Source organism: Aphelocoma coerulescens, assembly GCF_041296385.1.
Source record: "Aphelocoma coerulescens isolate FSJ_1873_10779 chromosome Z unlocalized genomic scaffold, UR_Acoe_1.0 ChrZ, whole genome shotgun sequence".
NCBI classification, from domain to species: Eukaryota; Metazoa; Chordata; class Aves; order Passeriformes; family Corvidae; genus Aphelocoma; species Aphelocoma coerulescens.
This window is the reverse complement of record NW_027184085.1, coordinates 71,875,673-71,888,901: the sequence shown is the minus strand read 5'-3', so window position 1 is coordinate 71,888,901 and position 13,229 is coordinate 71,875,673. Positions and strand designations below refer to the sequence as shown.

Here is a 13,229-nt window from a genome sequence, read left to right as displayed (position 1 = left end):
GTGTACGTCACTTCCGGCCGCTGGAGGCGCGGGCCTCACTGACAGCCAATCGGCGCCCTCGTTAGTTAGAGGCGGCGGCAGAGTCTCACCTCGCCCAATCGGGGCTGAGCTTATTGACACGACCAGAGGCGGTGGCGGAAGAGGAGGAGGAACGGGAGGAACGGGAGCGGGATCCGCCTTGGAACGCGCATCCCAACCGCAACCCCAACCACCCCCCTTACTCAGCCCCTCGTCATGGCTGCCGCCGCCACCTGGTGCTACCGCGGGGACCCCGAGGCGGAGCGACCGGCGGCGCTCGGTGAGCGGGACTGGGCCGGGGGCGCGGGGCGGGTCACGGTTCCCCCTCGGGGATCGCGGCCGGTGTGGGATCTCACGGGCTTCCTCTCCCGCAGTGCGGTTCGCGAACGGGAAGCTGCAGCACCCCGACTCCCTGCGCTTCACCGTGTACCGGAACCGGGACACGGCGCATCCCCGGAAAAGGCACCGCAGGATCCTGGTGAGGGCCCGCCCTGAGGCGGGCGGGGGCGGATGCGGATCGTCAGATCGCAGTAATATTAAGATATTATGATAATAATGTACAGTGAGGTAACAGGCGGATAAAAACCACAGATGTTGTTAATTAACCCCACGGGCTGCGGGGCCCCATGGAGACCACGGCGGGAGCGGCAGCTGGGCCCCAGCCCAGGGAATTCCCACGTGTAATTCCCACCGCGAGCAATTCCTGCTGCGGGCTGTGCAGGGGTTTGACCCTGTGTTGCCCTCTGGGCTGTGGCCTCAGCAGCTCCCGCCGGTTCGAGTGGGAAACTCTTCCCTGGCAGGGTGGGCAGGCCCTGGCACAGGGTGCCCAGAGCAGCTGGGGCTGCCCCTGGATCCCTGGCAGTGCCCAAGGCCAGGCTGGACACTGGGGCTTGGAGCAGCCTGGGGCAGTGGGAGGTGTCCCTGCCATGGCAGGGGGTGGGATGGGATGGGATGGGATTTAAGGTCTCTTATCACCCAAACCACTCTGGGATTCTGTGAAAATCTGTGCTGAGTTTTCTAGCAGATTTAAAAAAAAAAAAACAATCAGAAGTTTAGCCCAGCATGTTCCACAGAGATGTGTTCCAAGGGCCAGGATGTCTCTGGGTTTCAGAGGAGGTTCTGGCACTGACGTGGCTGACGGAGACTGCTGGGTGGGGGTGGCAAAACAGGGACAAGCTGAACCATCAGGGAGTTGCTTCCCAACTAGTCAGGTGGATTTGATCATGAAATCCATTGTGTTCTGTTCACACTGGGAAATCTTCACCAAAGGTGAATGGTTCAGCTGAATTTCAGCAAAGGAGATGAACTTCCCTCAGTGAAGAGGGAACTGAGGGTACCATCAGAATGTGCTTCCTGCTGCTGTTATTAATCTTTACAGCTGATCCACTCAAGGAATAAATGACTTTTCAGCCCAAATTCTTGAGGGAAATTCTCTGCAGCAGAGCAGAAAAACCAACACATTCTCATAATGCATTGAAAATATGTTTGGGTGGCTGAGACACTCCTGGTGGTGCTGGCTGTGGCCAGCTGAAAAGTTGGTGAATTGGAGGCACTGGACAATACTGGAGCTTAAATGAATCATTGGAAACCACATTTTAAACTGAGGTATTGAGGGGCGATCGCTGTGAGGCATTGTGCCAGTTTGCCTTGGTGATACACTCTGCATTTAAATTATGATGCCTGGGAATGCAGCGGTTGGTGGCACCAGGAGAAGCAGAGCAGAGGCAATGCAGGTCACTCACAGCCCTCTGTTGCAGTAACTCTCTGTGGTTTCCCAGGTCTCAGAGACAGAGCGGCTCTGCTATGTGGGACACAACTTCGGCAACGAGGTCATGAAGTGCAACTCCCTGTGCAGGTATGGAGAAAGGAGCTAGGAGCACAGGGGCTGGTCAGACACAGAGCTCCTGGTCCCTTCCATGGACTTGTCTCAGAGGTTTCCACGGGGCCCGTGGTGGGGCTCAGAGGATTTGGACAGGAAGCTCTGGCTGTTTGTGCACATCTTGTGGAAGCTGTGATGTGTAAATCACAGAACAGTTTGAAAACGTCTTGTGAGGTCTGGGGGGACAATATGGGTTAGTGTAGCAGCAGGACAGAGTAACAGCTTTGTTACTAAGAAATCCGGATGAAGAAATTGCCTTTATCAGCAGTTGTTCAGCGCTGAAGGGGTTGGGCAGCTGGTCCAGGTGATCGTTGCGGGGCCCTTCCAGCTGAGATGCTCTCCAATTCTGTACAAGGAACTGGCTTCATTTCTGCAGAGTCTGTCCAAACATGCCAATACCAACCTCCGTTCTATCTGAGCAGTGAAACCGGGAGGGCTGGATCCTCACACAGAGCAGTGTCCAGTTTGAGATGCTGCAGCTGAAAAAGGAGCACCAAGGGGTTGTTTGTTCCTGAGTTTGGAGAGATAAATGCAGTTTAACAAACGTGTATGGTACAGGTGTTAATTCAGTATTGTTTGTGGGCAGATTTAAGTGCTCTCCTCTGAACACTGGTGGAGAGGTGGTTCCGGGGGCTAAAGTGGTGCTTGCCACTGTGGAGGTCCTGAGCTATGGGAGCTACAAGGAAATTTGGCTCTTGTTGAAGCTATGGCCATCAAGTACTGGCACAGCAAAAAAAGGCAAAGGAGAACAGCAGAACTCTGGCACCTACACTTCACCTAATTCTGTTGTTTTAAGACTTCTGCATTTACGTAGAGCAGCAAGTCTTTCTGTTTTTATTCGTACACATGCCTTGGAGATGACTGGGTTTATCGTAGCACTGTATGTGCAAGGCAGGAGAGCTGCCAGGATGTGACAAGACCACATAATTTAAATCATTTCCACTGCTCTGCCTCTGACTAATCAACTGCCCCTGTTCTCCCCAGGTACTTTGTTGGTGTGTTAGACAAGAACTCTGGGCAGATGGAGGTCTACAATGCCGAAATATTCAACATGCAGCCCCTGCTCTCAGGTGGGAGGTGCTGGGGGTCACAGCTGCTCAGTTGCTTTGTGCTTCTCATTTTTGCTGTGTTCCCCTGGCATGGAGTAAGAACGATTCCTTCACTCCTGCATGCTGAGAGGGACAGCGGGAGAGGGAAGCACAGTGAGTCTGGGGTGGAGGTTAAGCAGGGACCGTGGAGGAGGGGAGTCACTCACAGAGAGTCACGGCACAAGCACAGCTTTGTCCAGGTGTGTTCTGCTGAGGGAGGCCTGAGACTCATCAGGTCGAGGAACTAGATCCCTGAAAAACAAAAAAAACAGGTTTTATCCAGCTGGACTGTTTCTTGTCACTGAACTGTGGATAAGAACCCAAAAGATCACATCTTTTGGTAGCTGATTTTTACCCTGTGCAGGAGGGCCTGAGTTTGGCCATAGTCCGTGTATTGCACCCATAGGCTTTGTAGCAAAAGCTTTTTTCTTGTAGGTTCTCATATTTGGTGTGTCCTTTAATTAGCCAAGTCACGTGGAGGGGATCCTGATGTGCTGTGCCAAGTCTGTTAGTCACAGAGCTAAAGGAATTCCTGTCCTGGCTGCTTCTGTCCAAGCACACTAACTGTTGTTGTTTTATAGATAACTTGATACCTGACGACACAAGGGATTACCAGAACAAATCCTACAGGGAGAAGGTAAAGTTGAAAGCCGTGTTGTGTTCTGCTGTGATTATCCAGCTGACAGGAGCAGATACTTGTCTTGAGGCTGGGAGGTTTGGTGTCCTGGAGGGTTAACCTGTGCAGGACCAGGATTCTCGCTGTGTCCAGGAGGCAGCACACTTATTGCCTAGCTTGGGAGTATTTTCCTGGTTATTTTAGGCTGGGTCACCATCCCAGTGACCTCCTGCCCCTCGCAGACCAGCACATTCTGTGCCTGCGGGTTTTGCCACATGAAGAGTTAAAGGTTTCTTAGAGACTGTGGCTGTGGAATGAGCAGTGGGTTTTGTGTTCTGTTGGGTGCACAGGGTATTTGAATGTGTGCTTCTGTCTTGTGCAGATGGATTTGTGCATTGAGGCCTTTGGAACCAGCAAGCAGAAGCGAGCACTGAGCTCTCGCCGCATGAACGCCGTGGGCAGCGACATCGTGAGCACAGCTGTGACAAAAGCAGCAGCAAATGTTATCGATGCAAAGGGAGTGACAGGTGAGAGGATTCTGTCTTGGGGTGTAATCAAGATAACCTGAAGTGCCTTTTTCTGTCTGTCCTTGCCAAGTGGGGCAGGAACAAGAGGGGTTTTCTTTCAGTGATGGGGAGGCAGCTGGTCTAACAGCTGAGATGGGTAGGTGTAGAGGAATTGCTTCTTTCTGGTCCTGCAGGGCTTGGTGTGGGAGTTGCCTGAATAAGGGAAGGTCCCGGTGACATCAGTGTCCATTCTGGCTGCTTTGGAAGCTCCCGGGGGAGTCCATGGATATGATTTCACTGGGATAAAAGCAGTGCCTTTACCTGGTCTGAACTCTGTGGCATGGCTGTGGAAAAGGCACCTTCTTACCTCAGAGAGTGGTGCAGCCTTGGGACAGGTCACAGCACAGTGTGGTGTCACCAACCCTCGGGGCTTCCAAGCTGTGGCAGGAGAGAGCTGGGGCTGCCCTGACTGGACATCCAAGCAGGAGGGCAGACAGGAGCCCTCCAGAGCACTTCTGGTATCCTGAGAGTGTCATTGGCATGAACAAGAGAGATGTCTGTTGACTGTAGACCCCACCAGCTTTCATCCCTTGTGTTCCAGGGTGGATATTGACTGTGCTCTCAAAGCTGCTTTGTGCCAAGTGGGTATCCACTGGAACTCAGGTGCCAAAACCATGCTCTGCCCACCTGCAGCAGAGGCATCTTGGTGCCCTTCTTTCCTAGATAATTCTCTAGTCTGGACTGGCCTTTCTAAATTTTTATGGCCAGAAGGTTCTTGATAGAAGTTGTAAATGTTTAAAACTCCAGCTGTGACTAAAATGGTGTTGACCCATTGATCAAACTTGCATCTAAAGGAAGGATTTAGGTTGTGTTCCTGTTCTCTGCATTTTGGTTTGCATGATCCAAATACTCTCCTGTCCCGCTTCCCTCCCAAGCTCTGATGCAGGACATGGCCCAGGACGACGTGCAGAACATCTCTGCCTTCCTCCCACCATGCCACGAGGATGCTGACAGGCCGGAGCACATTTACAAGTTTGAGGACAGTATCTTTTCTGCGTCACAGTGGTTTCTCATGCCTTTAAGTCTTTATGAAGCCATCTGGCATGTGGGAGCAAGTTGAGCCTTTTCCCCTCACAAGGGAAGAGCTGGGAGCAAAGTAATGCTGCCTTGAGGTTTTGGGGCCTGCAAGTCCCATACCCTGCCTCTTTCCTATGGAGAGCAGGATGCTCTGCCTCCCGGTGGGCAGCATTCCTCAGGGAATATTGGTGATGTCAGCCTTGCAGAAGTGAGCTGTGATTGTGCCACAGTCTCTTAGAGACCTTAGTTCCTGGCCAGGTTCCATCCCCCTGCCCTGCCCACTTCTCCTCAAGTGAGCGCGGACAGAACTGCCCTACCTGGAAGAGAGAGCGCAGGCTTGTTCTGTTCCTTAACATCCTGCCAGTCCTGTCTCCTGCCGAGTATGAGGCGCTGCGGGTGCCGGCAGCCGCCCTCGCCAGCGCCAGCGCAGAGGAGATGGCCAAGAGGGTGGAAGAGAGGAGGTAACGCTGCTGCCCATGGCGGTGGCCTGGCTGAGGGGCAGTGGAGCTGCTGCTGCTGCCGTCCCCCGGCTCGGGGGCAGAGGGAGGACATTCGGTCCCGGGGTGGCAGTGCAACACCTGCCTTGGGGAACGTGGGGGCAGGTGCATACACAACAGCAAGGGGCCCTTTGGGGAGCTGAACTCCCCCTCTCTTTCCTGCAGCCATTGCTCCTTCGTTTTGGAGGAGCTGAAGTTCCTGCCCACTGATGAGAGGAGTAGAGACCACAAAGCCCGATGCCTCTGGTTCCTGGACACCCTCATCAGGTTCAGTCACCTGAAAGTGATCAAGAAGAAGCGTAAGAGACTTTTCAGCTCATAAACACATGCTTTTGGGAATGTCTTCATCATCCTTTACTCGTCAGCTGAGTGTGTGGAACATACCTCAGCCACACTCAGGGTCCTGCTTTTGAAACAGCACCACACAAAACATTTTGGTTGAGATTTTCCAGACTTGCTATCTTCCTTAGAACTTGTGTATCTGAGTGTCCTTGTCAGTCCTTGGCAGAGCTGAGGGAGGAGGAAGGGGCAAACCTAGCTTTAAATATCCTCCTGTGTTGCTGGAGACACAGGAGACACCACAGGACTTGTCTAAGGAGGATGTGGGAATGTCTAGACTTGGTGATAGTAGGGACTTGTTAGTGTGGTCTCAGCTTTAACAGTATTTTGTGGTAGAAGAAATACATGCATAGGTGTGTGTGCATTTTAGATGGTGTAGTATGGAAGTGGGAGATCCCTTTTTGAAAAGAAAATAAAAGCTGCTTGGATTCTCTCAGAGCTGAGAAGTTGAGAGACCTAGAAATCAAGCACTAAGGTTCCTTTTAGGTTTGTGTTCCTGGGAAGAGGCAATAAATGGTGGGATTCTTGGGGTTGGACTCAGTAATCCTGGTGGGTCCTTTTCCACATGGGTATTCTGTGATATTCCATGATGGGTGTCAGGATGATATATGTGCTGCTGTGCTGGGTGGGCAGTGCAAGATAGAGTGTGTGTTCCTCACTCCACTGCAAAGCCCCTTTCTGCCCTAGATCCAATGGGTCCTGAATGCCCACACATCATCAGCAGGAAACTCATGAAGAATTTCACCTCGCTGACCTACAACAATGGCAGGTAAGGGATGGCGTGTGAGGCTCTGGAGGCACAGATATGGCAGAGCTCAGGTTGAGGGGCCACAGACACACCGTCAGGAACCCCCCTACACTCCACATCTCACGAGTTCTCCCTCTTGCCACACAGCATCCAGAATTTCATCTCTGCATCCATGAAGGCTAAACTCACCGCGTACGTCATTGTCTTGGCTTTGCACATCAACAACTTCCAGACTGACCTCACCGTCCTGCAGAACGACATGAAGCTCCCAGAGAGCAGGTGAGTCATCCTGTTCACACCTGCCCAGATCCTCCTACAGAAAGACCCTGGGAAGAGCTCTGAAGCATCTCTGGACCTCTGTAGGGCTTTTAACTTTCCAGGGAAAGATCGGCAGTTTCTGGGTTCATGACCTGCGTTTCCCAGGAGCCACCTGGCAGCTGCACCTGTGCTCCAGCTGTGCTCCTGTCCTTGGCCCCACAGCATTCGCTGGATCAGGCTTCCAGCCAGAACTCCAGTTATTACTGGATGTTACCAAAGCTCTTGGTCACCTCATCGGTTTTGATGCCGTCACTTATTTTGCCCACAGTTATGCTCTTTATTCTTTGATCAGTAGTAATGGAGTTAGTGGGTTTAAGAGCAGTGTTTGCTCTTGGTTTCCATCCATTTTTCCTTTTTGTTTTTCTTTCTGGAACTAAACTTTTCCAGGAATCCATGTTAGTTTTGGCAGTTGATGCCTGGGTTTAGTTTGTGCTGCCCTGCAGCTGTGAATAGGGTGCCTAGGATGGTGTGGGGAAAAGCGTGGAAGAGGCTTGGACCTGCTGGAAAAGTCAGTAGTGTTCTGTCCCCAGGAAGGCTCTGCCTTGCAGCCCTGCTGCTCCCAGCTGCTGCCTCATGGCATCCCTGTGCTGCAGAGACACCTCCGGGCCTCTCCCAGAGGGCTGTGGATCCACGTGAGGTCATGACACAGGGGGCTCGACAGCCCCACTGACATCATTTCTCCCGTGTTTTCCAGGATACTGGACATCGCCAAGGCCCTGCGGCTGAGGGTGTCCAAGGCCAAGGGGGGGCCGGGGCTAGAGAGTGACCAGAACCACAAGCTGGGCACTCTGTCTCTGCCCTTGCCCATGCAGAAGGCACCAGAGGGACAGCGGAAGCGCAAGAAAATGAACTGAGAAGCCCAGGAGGTCTGAGGGGAGCCTCCCTCAGAATGTCATGGGGATGCCTTCATCTGCTGGGTTTGGGTCCAGCATCTGCCCTGACTCTCCTGAAATCTGGGCTGAGGGTTTCACCTCATTAAAATGCTGCTTTTTTTCTATTTATATAGAAAAAGCTATAATAAAACTTACTTTTTTCCACTTTGTCTGGGGCAGGAGGGTGAAATGGAGGTTGTGCTGGAGCAAACAGGACCAATTTGAACTGGCAGGTTCTGGCCTGACACCTTTGTGGCTGATGCTGATTCATGGCCCCTCTCAGGTTCCCTATCCTGGCTCCTTGCCTGGGGGAGAGTTCTGTGATTCAGAGCTGGTATCACCTTCAGGGAGAGCAGTGAGTATGAGGCCACAGCTGTACATTCCCAGTCCTTTGGAAAGATACTTCAGTCTGGTTTCTCTGAATTTTCACTCTCCTGGGTGATCAGCCTCATGGGAGGTGTTTACTTAGTAAGGCTGTAGGAGTCGGGAGGGCTTGTGAGAAACAGGATCACCTCCAAACCAGTGTGTGAAACAAGAGCATGGAATGTCAGAAGAAATCATCTCTGAGATGTTGCTGCTTTGGATAGTAATTTGGGTTTGGTACATCCTTTGGGATTTATGGTGTCTCCTCACACAGCTTAAAGCCCCGCTATTTGCACCTGTCATTAGCAGTGACACAAACATCTTGTGTCTGGAGAGAGAATAATTACTGCTGTAGGAATTCCAGGCTCCAAGTAATCAATAGGAGAGGTTGAGGTTGGAAGGGGCTTCTGGAGGTCTCTTTGTCCAGTCCCCTTCCCTGCTCAAGCAGGGCCACCAGAGCCAGGTGCCCAGGACTGTGTCCAGGTGACTTTGAAGTGTCTTTGGTTACAGGAACTCCACAGATTCACAGTGAAGCAGCGTTTCCCAACGCTCAAAGGGAGCCTCCTGTGATCCCTCTGTGCTCGTGGCCTCTGGCCTGTCCCTGGGCACCTTCCTTGCAGGTCTTTACAGACACGGATAAGGTCCCCCTAAGTCTTCCCTGCTCCAACTGGTTGCTTTGGTTCTTCCCTCCACTGTTCCTTGTAGGAGTGATGCTCCAGTCCCTTCAGCATCTTCACTGGACTCCCCAGTGTGTCCACGGCTCTGGAACTGACGAGCCCAGAGCTGGACATGGCACCCCAGGCTGAGCAGAGGAGAAGGATCACTTCAGTTCTAATTCTGCTCCAATTCTGCCCAGACACCGCTGGCCGCTGCCATAGGGGCGTTTCTGGCTTGCTGCTGGAGAGGCACACATGGGACAGTGTCTGTCCCTGACCCTTCCAGCACAAACATGGACAGACACTGACAGAGCAGCTCCAAAGTGAGCAATTCCCAGGTAAATGGTGCTGCAGGCCTCCAGGACGAGGGGTTTGTCCAGAGCTCAGGCTGGGGCCCAGCCAGGCATGCTGTGGGTCCTGCCAGGAGCACATTTCCTCTGTGGACCTGCTTGCTTGTAAATTACCCAGCAGCTGCCTCAGTGGGAAAGAGGGAGATGTAAACAGCTGTTTTCCCAGAAATTTTTTTTAGTGAGGTGCCACTGACGTTGGTCTGATGACGGTCCCCATCCCTGAGTTGTCAGCTTCCCTGCATGGCTCTGGGGAAACGCTGTCAGAGCAGCCGGTAAGAACCCCCCGCTCCGGGTCAGAGAGTGGCACAGAAGATGCTCCCGTGTCTGTGGCAGCCCCTACCCACCCTGCTGGTGGAGCTGGAGACCTTTGGGCACTGGCCACCACTTGGGGCCCCAGGGTCCCCTCTCGGTGTGAGGCCATGCTGGAGTTGGTCAGAACCTAGGCCGGGTCACACCTGGACCCCCATGCACTGGGGCACTGCGGTGGTGCCAGAGCAGCCATGGAAATGCTCCCAACATTCACCCTCCAGGGAGGAATGGGCAGAGCAGGGCAGGCACACAACACCATGCCAGGCTGTTCCAAAACCCAGGTGGGACAGAACCCATTGGAGAATTGAGACTGAACATCCCGCTTTTTGAAGAAACTAATTCCTCTGATTTCACAGCCAACACCTCTAAGGGACTGCAAGTTCTGGGCAACTCAGCATGAGGAGAGTCAATAGTGGGAGTGCCCAAAAACTGCTTAAAGGGAGCTGGGTTTGGAATCCTGATTGCGGAGCTGCGCGACTGAGGTGCTCGGAGTGCTCTCTATTTAGCAGACCTGACTTTCCTGCTCTGGGGGTCTGGAAGACCAGATGGGAGCATCATTACCAATCTGGGGACGCACATGTCCTGACCTCCTTTCAGCAATGTGAGTCTTACAGTGTTACTGTGTCCTCTCCCACACCCTGCACCAAGACTTACTTGATTACTCCACTCTGGAGAGAAGAGTTGAGGTTAAAGTTCTAACCAAAAAGAAAAATCCACTGTACACCCAGCCCCTGCTTCAGAGCACAACCCTGGAGGAGAAACCTGGCACCCAAAGCCACTGTGGGCAGTGCTGCCTCGGCAGCCTGGATGAGCTGGCTGGTCATAGGACACCAGTCCCTATGCTCAGAAACACTCTCACTGGGCTGCATAGAGTGACCCAGCCCCTCACCTGCGTTGGTTTGCCATGCACACGAGGGTCAGCAGGCATGTGAAGCAAGGAGGAGGACAGAGAAGAGCCCTTCAGTGCTGCACAGAGGAACACGACAGTAGCTCCAGCTCACACCCGCATCTGTGGTGCTCAGGGCCTCCCCTGTTCTTGAAGATGAGAAGCACATTGTTTCGAACAGTGCAATCCTCTGCTTTTGATAACAGCTGCAAGATGGATTTCTTGGATGTCTCTTGGAAAATGAAGTTTTCCTGCACCAGGCCTTTGGCTCCATCAAAGAGAGCAATCCCATAGTCCTGAAAGGACTGGATTCTGTTCTTAGTCACCTACAAAAACAGCTTTAGTTGGGATGGGCCAAGCAGACATTCACAGAACCACAGAGTCACAAAATGGCTCAGAAGGGACATTAAAGGTCTTCTCATGCCAACCCCCTGCGAGGGGCAGGGATACCTTCCACCAGATTGGAACTGGATGGTCTCCAAGGTCCCTCCCCACTCAAACCATGCTGACTCTGTGATTTCATGATACACAGGAGGGTGTCCTGGCTCTCTGCAGGATGCTCCTTCAGTCGGTGGCCGGCAGCAGCTGGAGGCTGCAGCTGCAGTTGGTGGTGTTCTCAGTGATGCCCTGCCTGGCTGATGTCAGGATGACGCAGACGATGCCACTGCTGCTGTCCTCATGGCTGCCATTGCTGTGCAGCCCCACGTGGCGGTGGCCCTGTTGCCGTGGCCCTTGTGGGAGATGTGGTTGTGGGTGGTGCGGGTCAGCCCTGCCCTGCAGCACCCACATGCTGGTGGCCATCCCTTTGGCCACCACATCTAGCACCTCGCTGCTCTGCACATTGAGCCCTGCAGCTGCCAGACCAACAGAACTGGCAGTCTCAGTCATGACAGCCACAGGCATGTTTCTATTTCACCAAGCCATCTGGTTTTTCCTGTTAAAATAAAATTTTCCGACTGGGAGCTTAAGGACAAAAACATGGCCCACTCAGGTCACACCGTCTCTCAGCACACTCATGGTCCAGGGAAAGCTGAGGAAGACCAGATGAGGTGGCTCAGGTCAACATACTGATCCACATGCCACCACCTCACCTGGAGCCCTGGAGGAGCTCCATGGGGCCCCTGAGTTCAGCTCTGTTGTGGGTGATTCTGTTCAGCTCTGGGGGCTGGGTCCTCCTCTTTGCTGTCGGGGTCTCCCCACCAGCGTCATCCAGCTCCTCCTGGCAGCTTTCTGTTACCCCCCTGGCAGGAGAGGGGTCGGCTGCACTATCCTTGTGGCAGAACACGGTCAGCCCACGGGTGCTGTTGTGGCTGCTCTGGCTGTTGAGGTGCAGAAGGCTGGAGGGCGTCATTACCACGCTGCAGCCCCTGTCCCTGCTGGCTGCAACGAGGGCGGGTTTACACGAGTTCACTCACTGCACACAGGAGTTTCTTTGATGGGGGAACATCCCCTCCCCTCTGTGTGCACTGATTTTAAGGCAGGCACCATCAAACAGAGCAGGACACTGTGCCAGCACTGCTGGGCAGCACCGTGCTGTACCTGGCACTCAGGGTTAGCTCTAGTCCGATTCGTCTGCAGCAGCCTAAGGAACAGGCTGAGGAACAAAGCACACAGACAGGAGGACGTTACGTGTCCTGGGAGGCGGATCCCTTGGGCTTGGTGTGGGAGCGGGAGGGGTACACGCCAGGACAAGGGGCTTGGCTCCCTTGCGGATGTCCAGCTTGGCCTCGCAGCTGGAGTGGACGTTGCTGTCTGTGATCAGGCTGCCCGAGGACAGGCACAAGAGCACCCCGAACCTTGCAGTGCGGGATGTTGCTCCTCAGCACGAGGACCTGCAGGCAGCAGGGGGAAGCACCTGCAGCTGCAGGATGTGACCAAAGCTCTCCCTTCTGTAGCCCCCGTGCACCTGCAACCTCCCCGGCCGGCAAACTGGAGTCACTGGCACTGCTCCTCACAACCCGCTTTCCTCAAAGAAAGCAGTTAAATATTTACACAGCAGAGGTGTTCAATATTTTCCAGACAAACAAAACCACCTCTTAAATCCACATCTTACAAGTGTTAAGAAATAATTACAGATTGCCTTTCCGTAGCCCACTTCAACAAACAACACAGATCAGAAGGTAATTAAATTATACCTCCTTTTATTTGCCCATTCCCGACTGGTGCCTCATTTGGTCTCTCAGCTAACGTGGAGCCCAGCGGGATGTGACCATGGCCCATCTCCATCGGGCACACTCAGCTGCCTGGAGGTGGCTGTGGGCTGCAAGGGCATGTCACACAGCTGACCCTGGCCCAGGCCTGGGCTGTGCCAGGACCCCCAGCTCTGGCCAGCTCTGCCATGCTCCTGCCTCAGACGGCTCCGAGCCCACGCCTCACAGCCAGTAATTCCTGCTGATACATATTCCTGCTTCCTACTCCAGATGACAATTCCTACCTCAGCAAATTCCCACTGAGAGATGGCCCGGGAATGCTCCCCTTCCTCCCCATCTCCAAAACGTGTATGTACAGTCTTTTAGAGCCATAGACTGAAAAACGGGCCCAAACCCTGGGCTGCCCCAATCCTTGGGGACAGTCCTGCTCTGGCCAGGTGGCTGCAGAGGAACCCCCAAGCCCCCTGACTGGGGATTTTGGCAGTGATGATACCCCAGCTCTCACCACCACCATCCTGTCTGGCACAGGCACAGAGTTGAGAGCTGTGGGCAACTGC

General features: G+C 53.5%; 1 protein-coding gene across 1 annotated transcript; it reads left to right on the top strand.

Moving 5' to 3' along the window:
* The first annotated feature begins 108 nt into the window (after nucleotides 1-108).
* Nucleotides 109-8,123, top strand: POLR1E (RNA polymerase I subunit E). The gene is made up of 12 exons (XM_069002404.1): nucleotides 109-298; nucleotides 393-496; nucleotides 1,797-1,873; nucleotides 2,882-2,967; nucleotides 3,567-3,622; nucleotides 3,984-4,128; nucleotides 5,043-5,150; nucleotides 5,549-5,645; nucleotides 5,847-5,980; nucleotides 6,708-6,789; nucleotides 6,916-7,047; nucleotides 7,781-8,123. The coding sequence occupies exons 1-12, from the start codon at nucleotides 235-237 to the stop codon at nucleotides 7,938-7,940; spliced, it is 1,245 nt and encodes a 414-aa protein (XP_068858505.1). The 5' UTR covers nucleotides 109-234; the 3' UTR covers nucleotides 7,941-8,123.
* The last annotated feature ends 5,106 nt before the right edge of the window (nucleotides 8,124-13,229 follow it).

What these genes read in the sequence shown, in the direction of transcription:
- POLR1E (XM_069002404.1), top strand. Translation starts at nt 235, where the DNA reads ATGGCTGCCGCCGCCACCTGGTGCTACCGCGGGGACCCCGAGGCGGAG. An exon ending in AAGTGCAACTCCCTGTGCAG is followed by an intron (nt 1,874 to 2,881) that starts GTATGGAGAAAG and finishes TGTTCTCCCCAG; the next exon opens with GTACTTTGTTGGTGTGTTAG. An exon ending in ATGAAGCTCCCAGAGAGCAG is followed by an intron (nt 7,048 to 7,780) that starts GTGAGTCATCCT and finishes CGTGTTTTCCAG; the next exon opens with GATACTGGACATCGCCAAGG.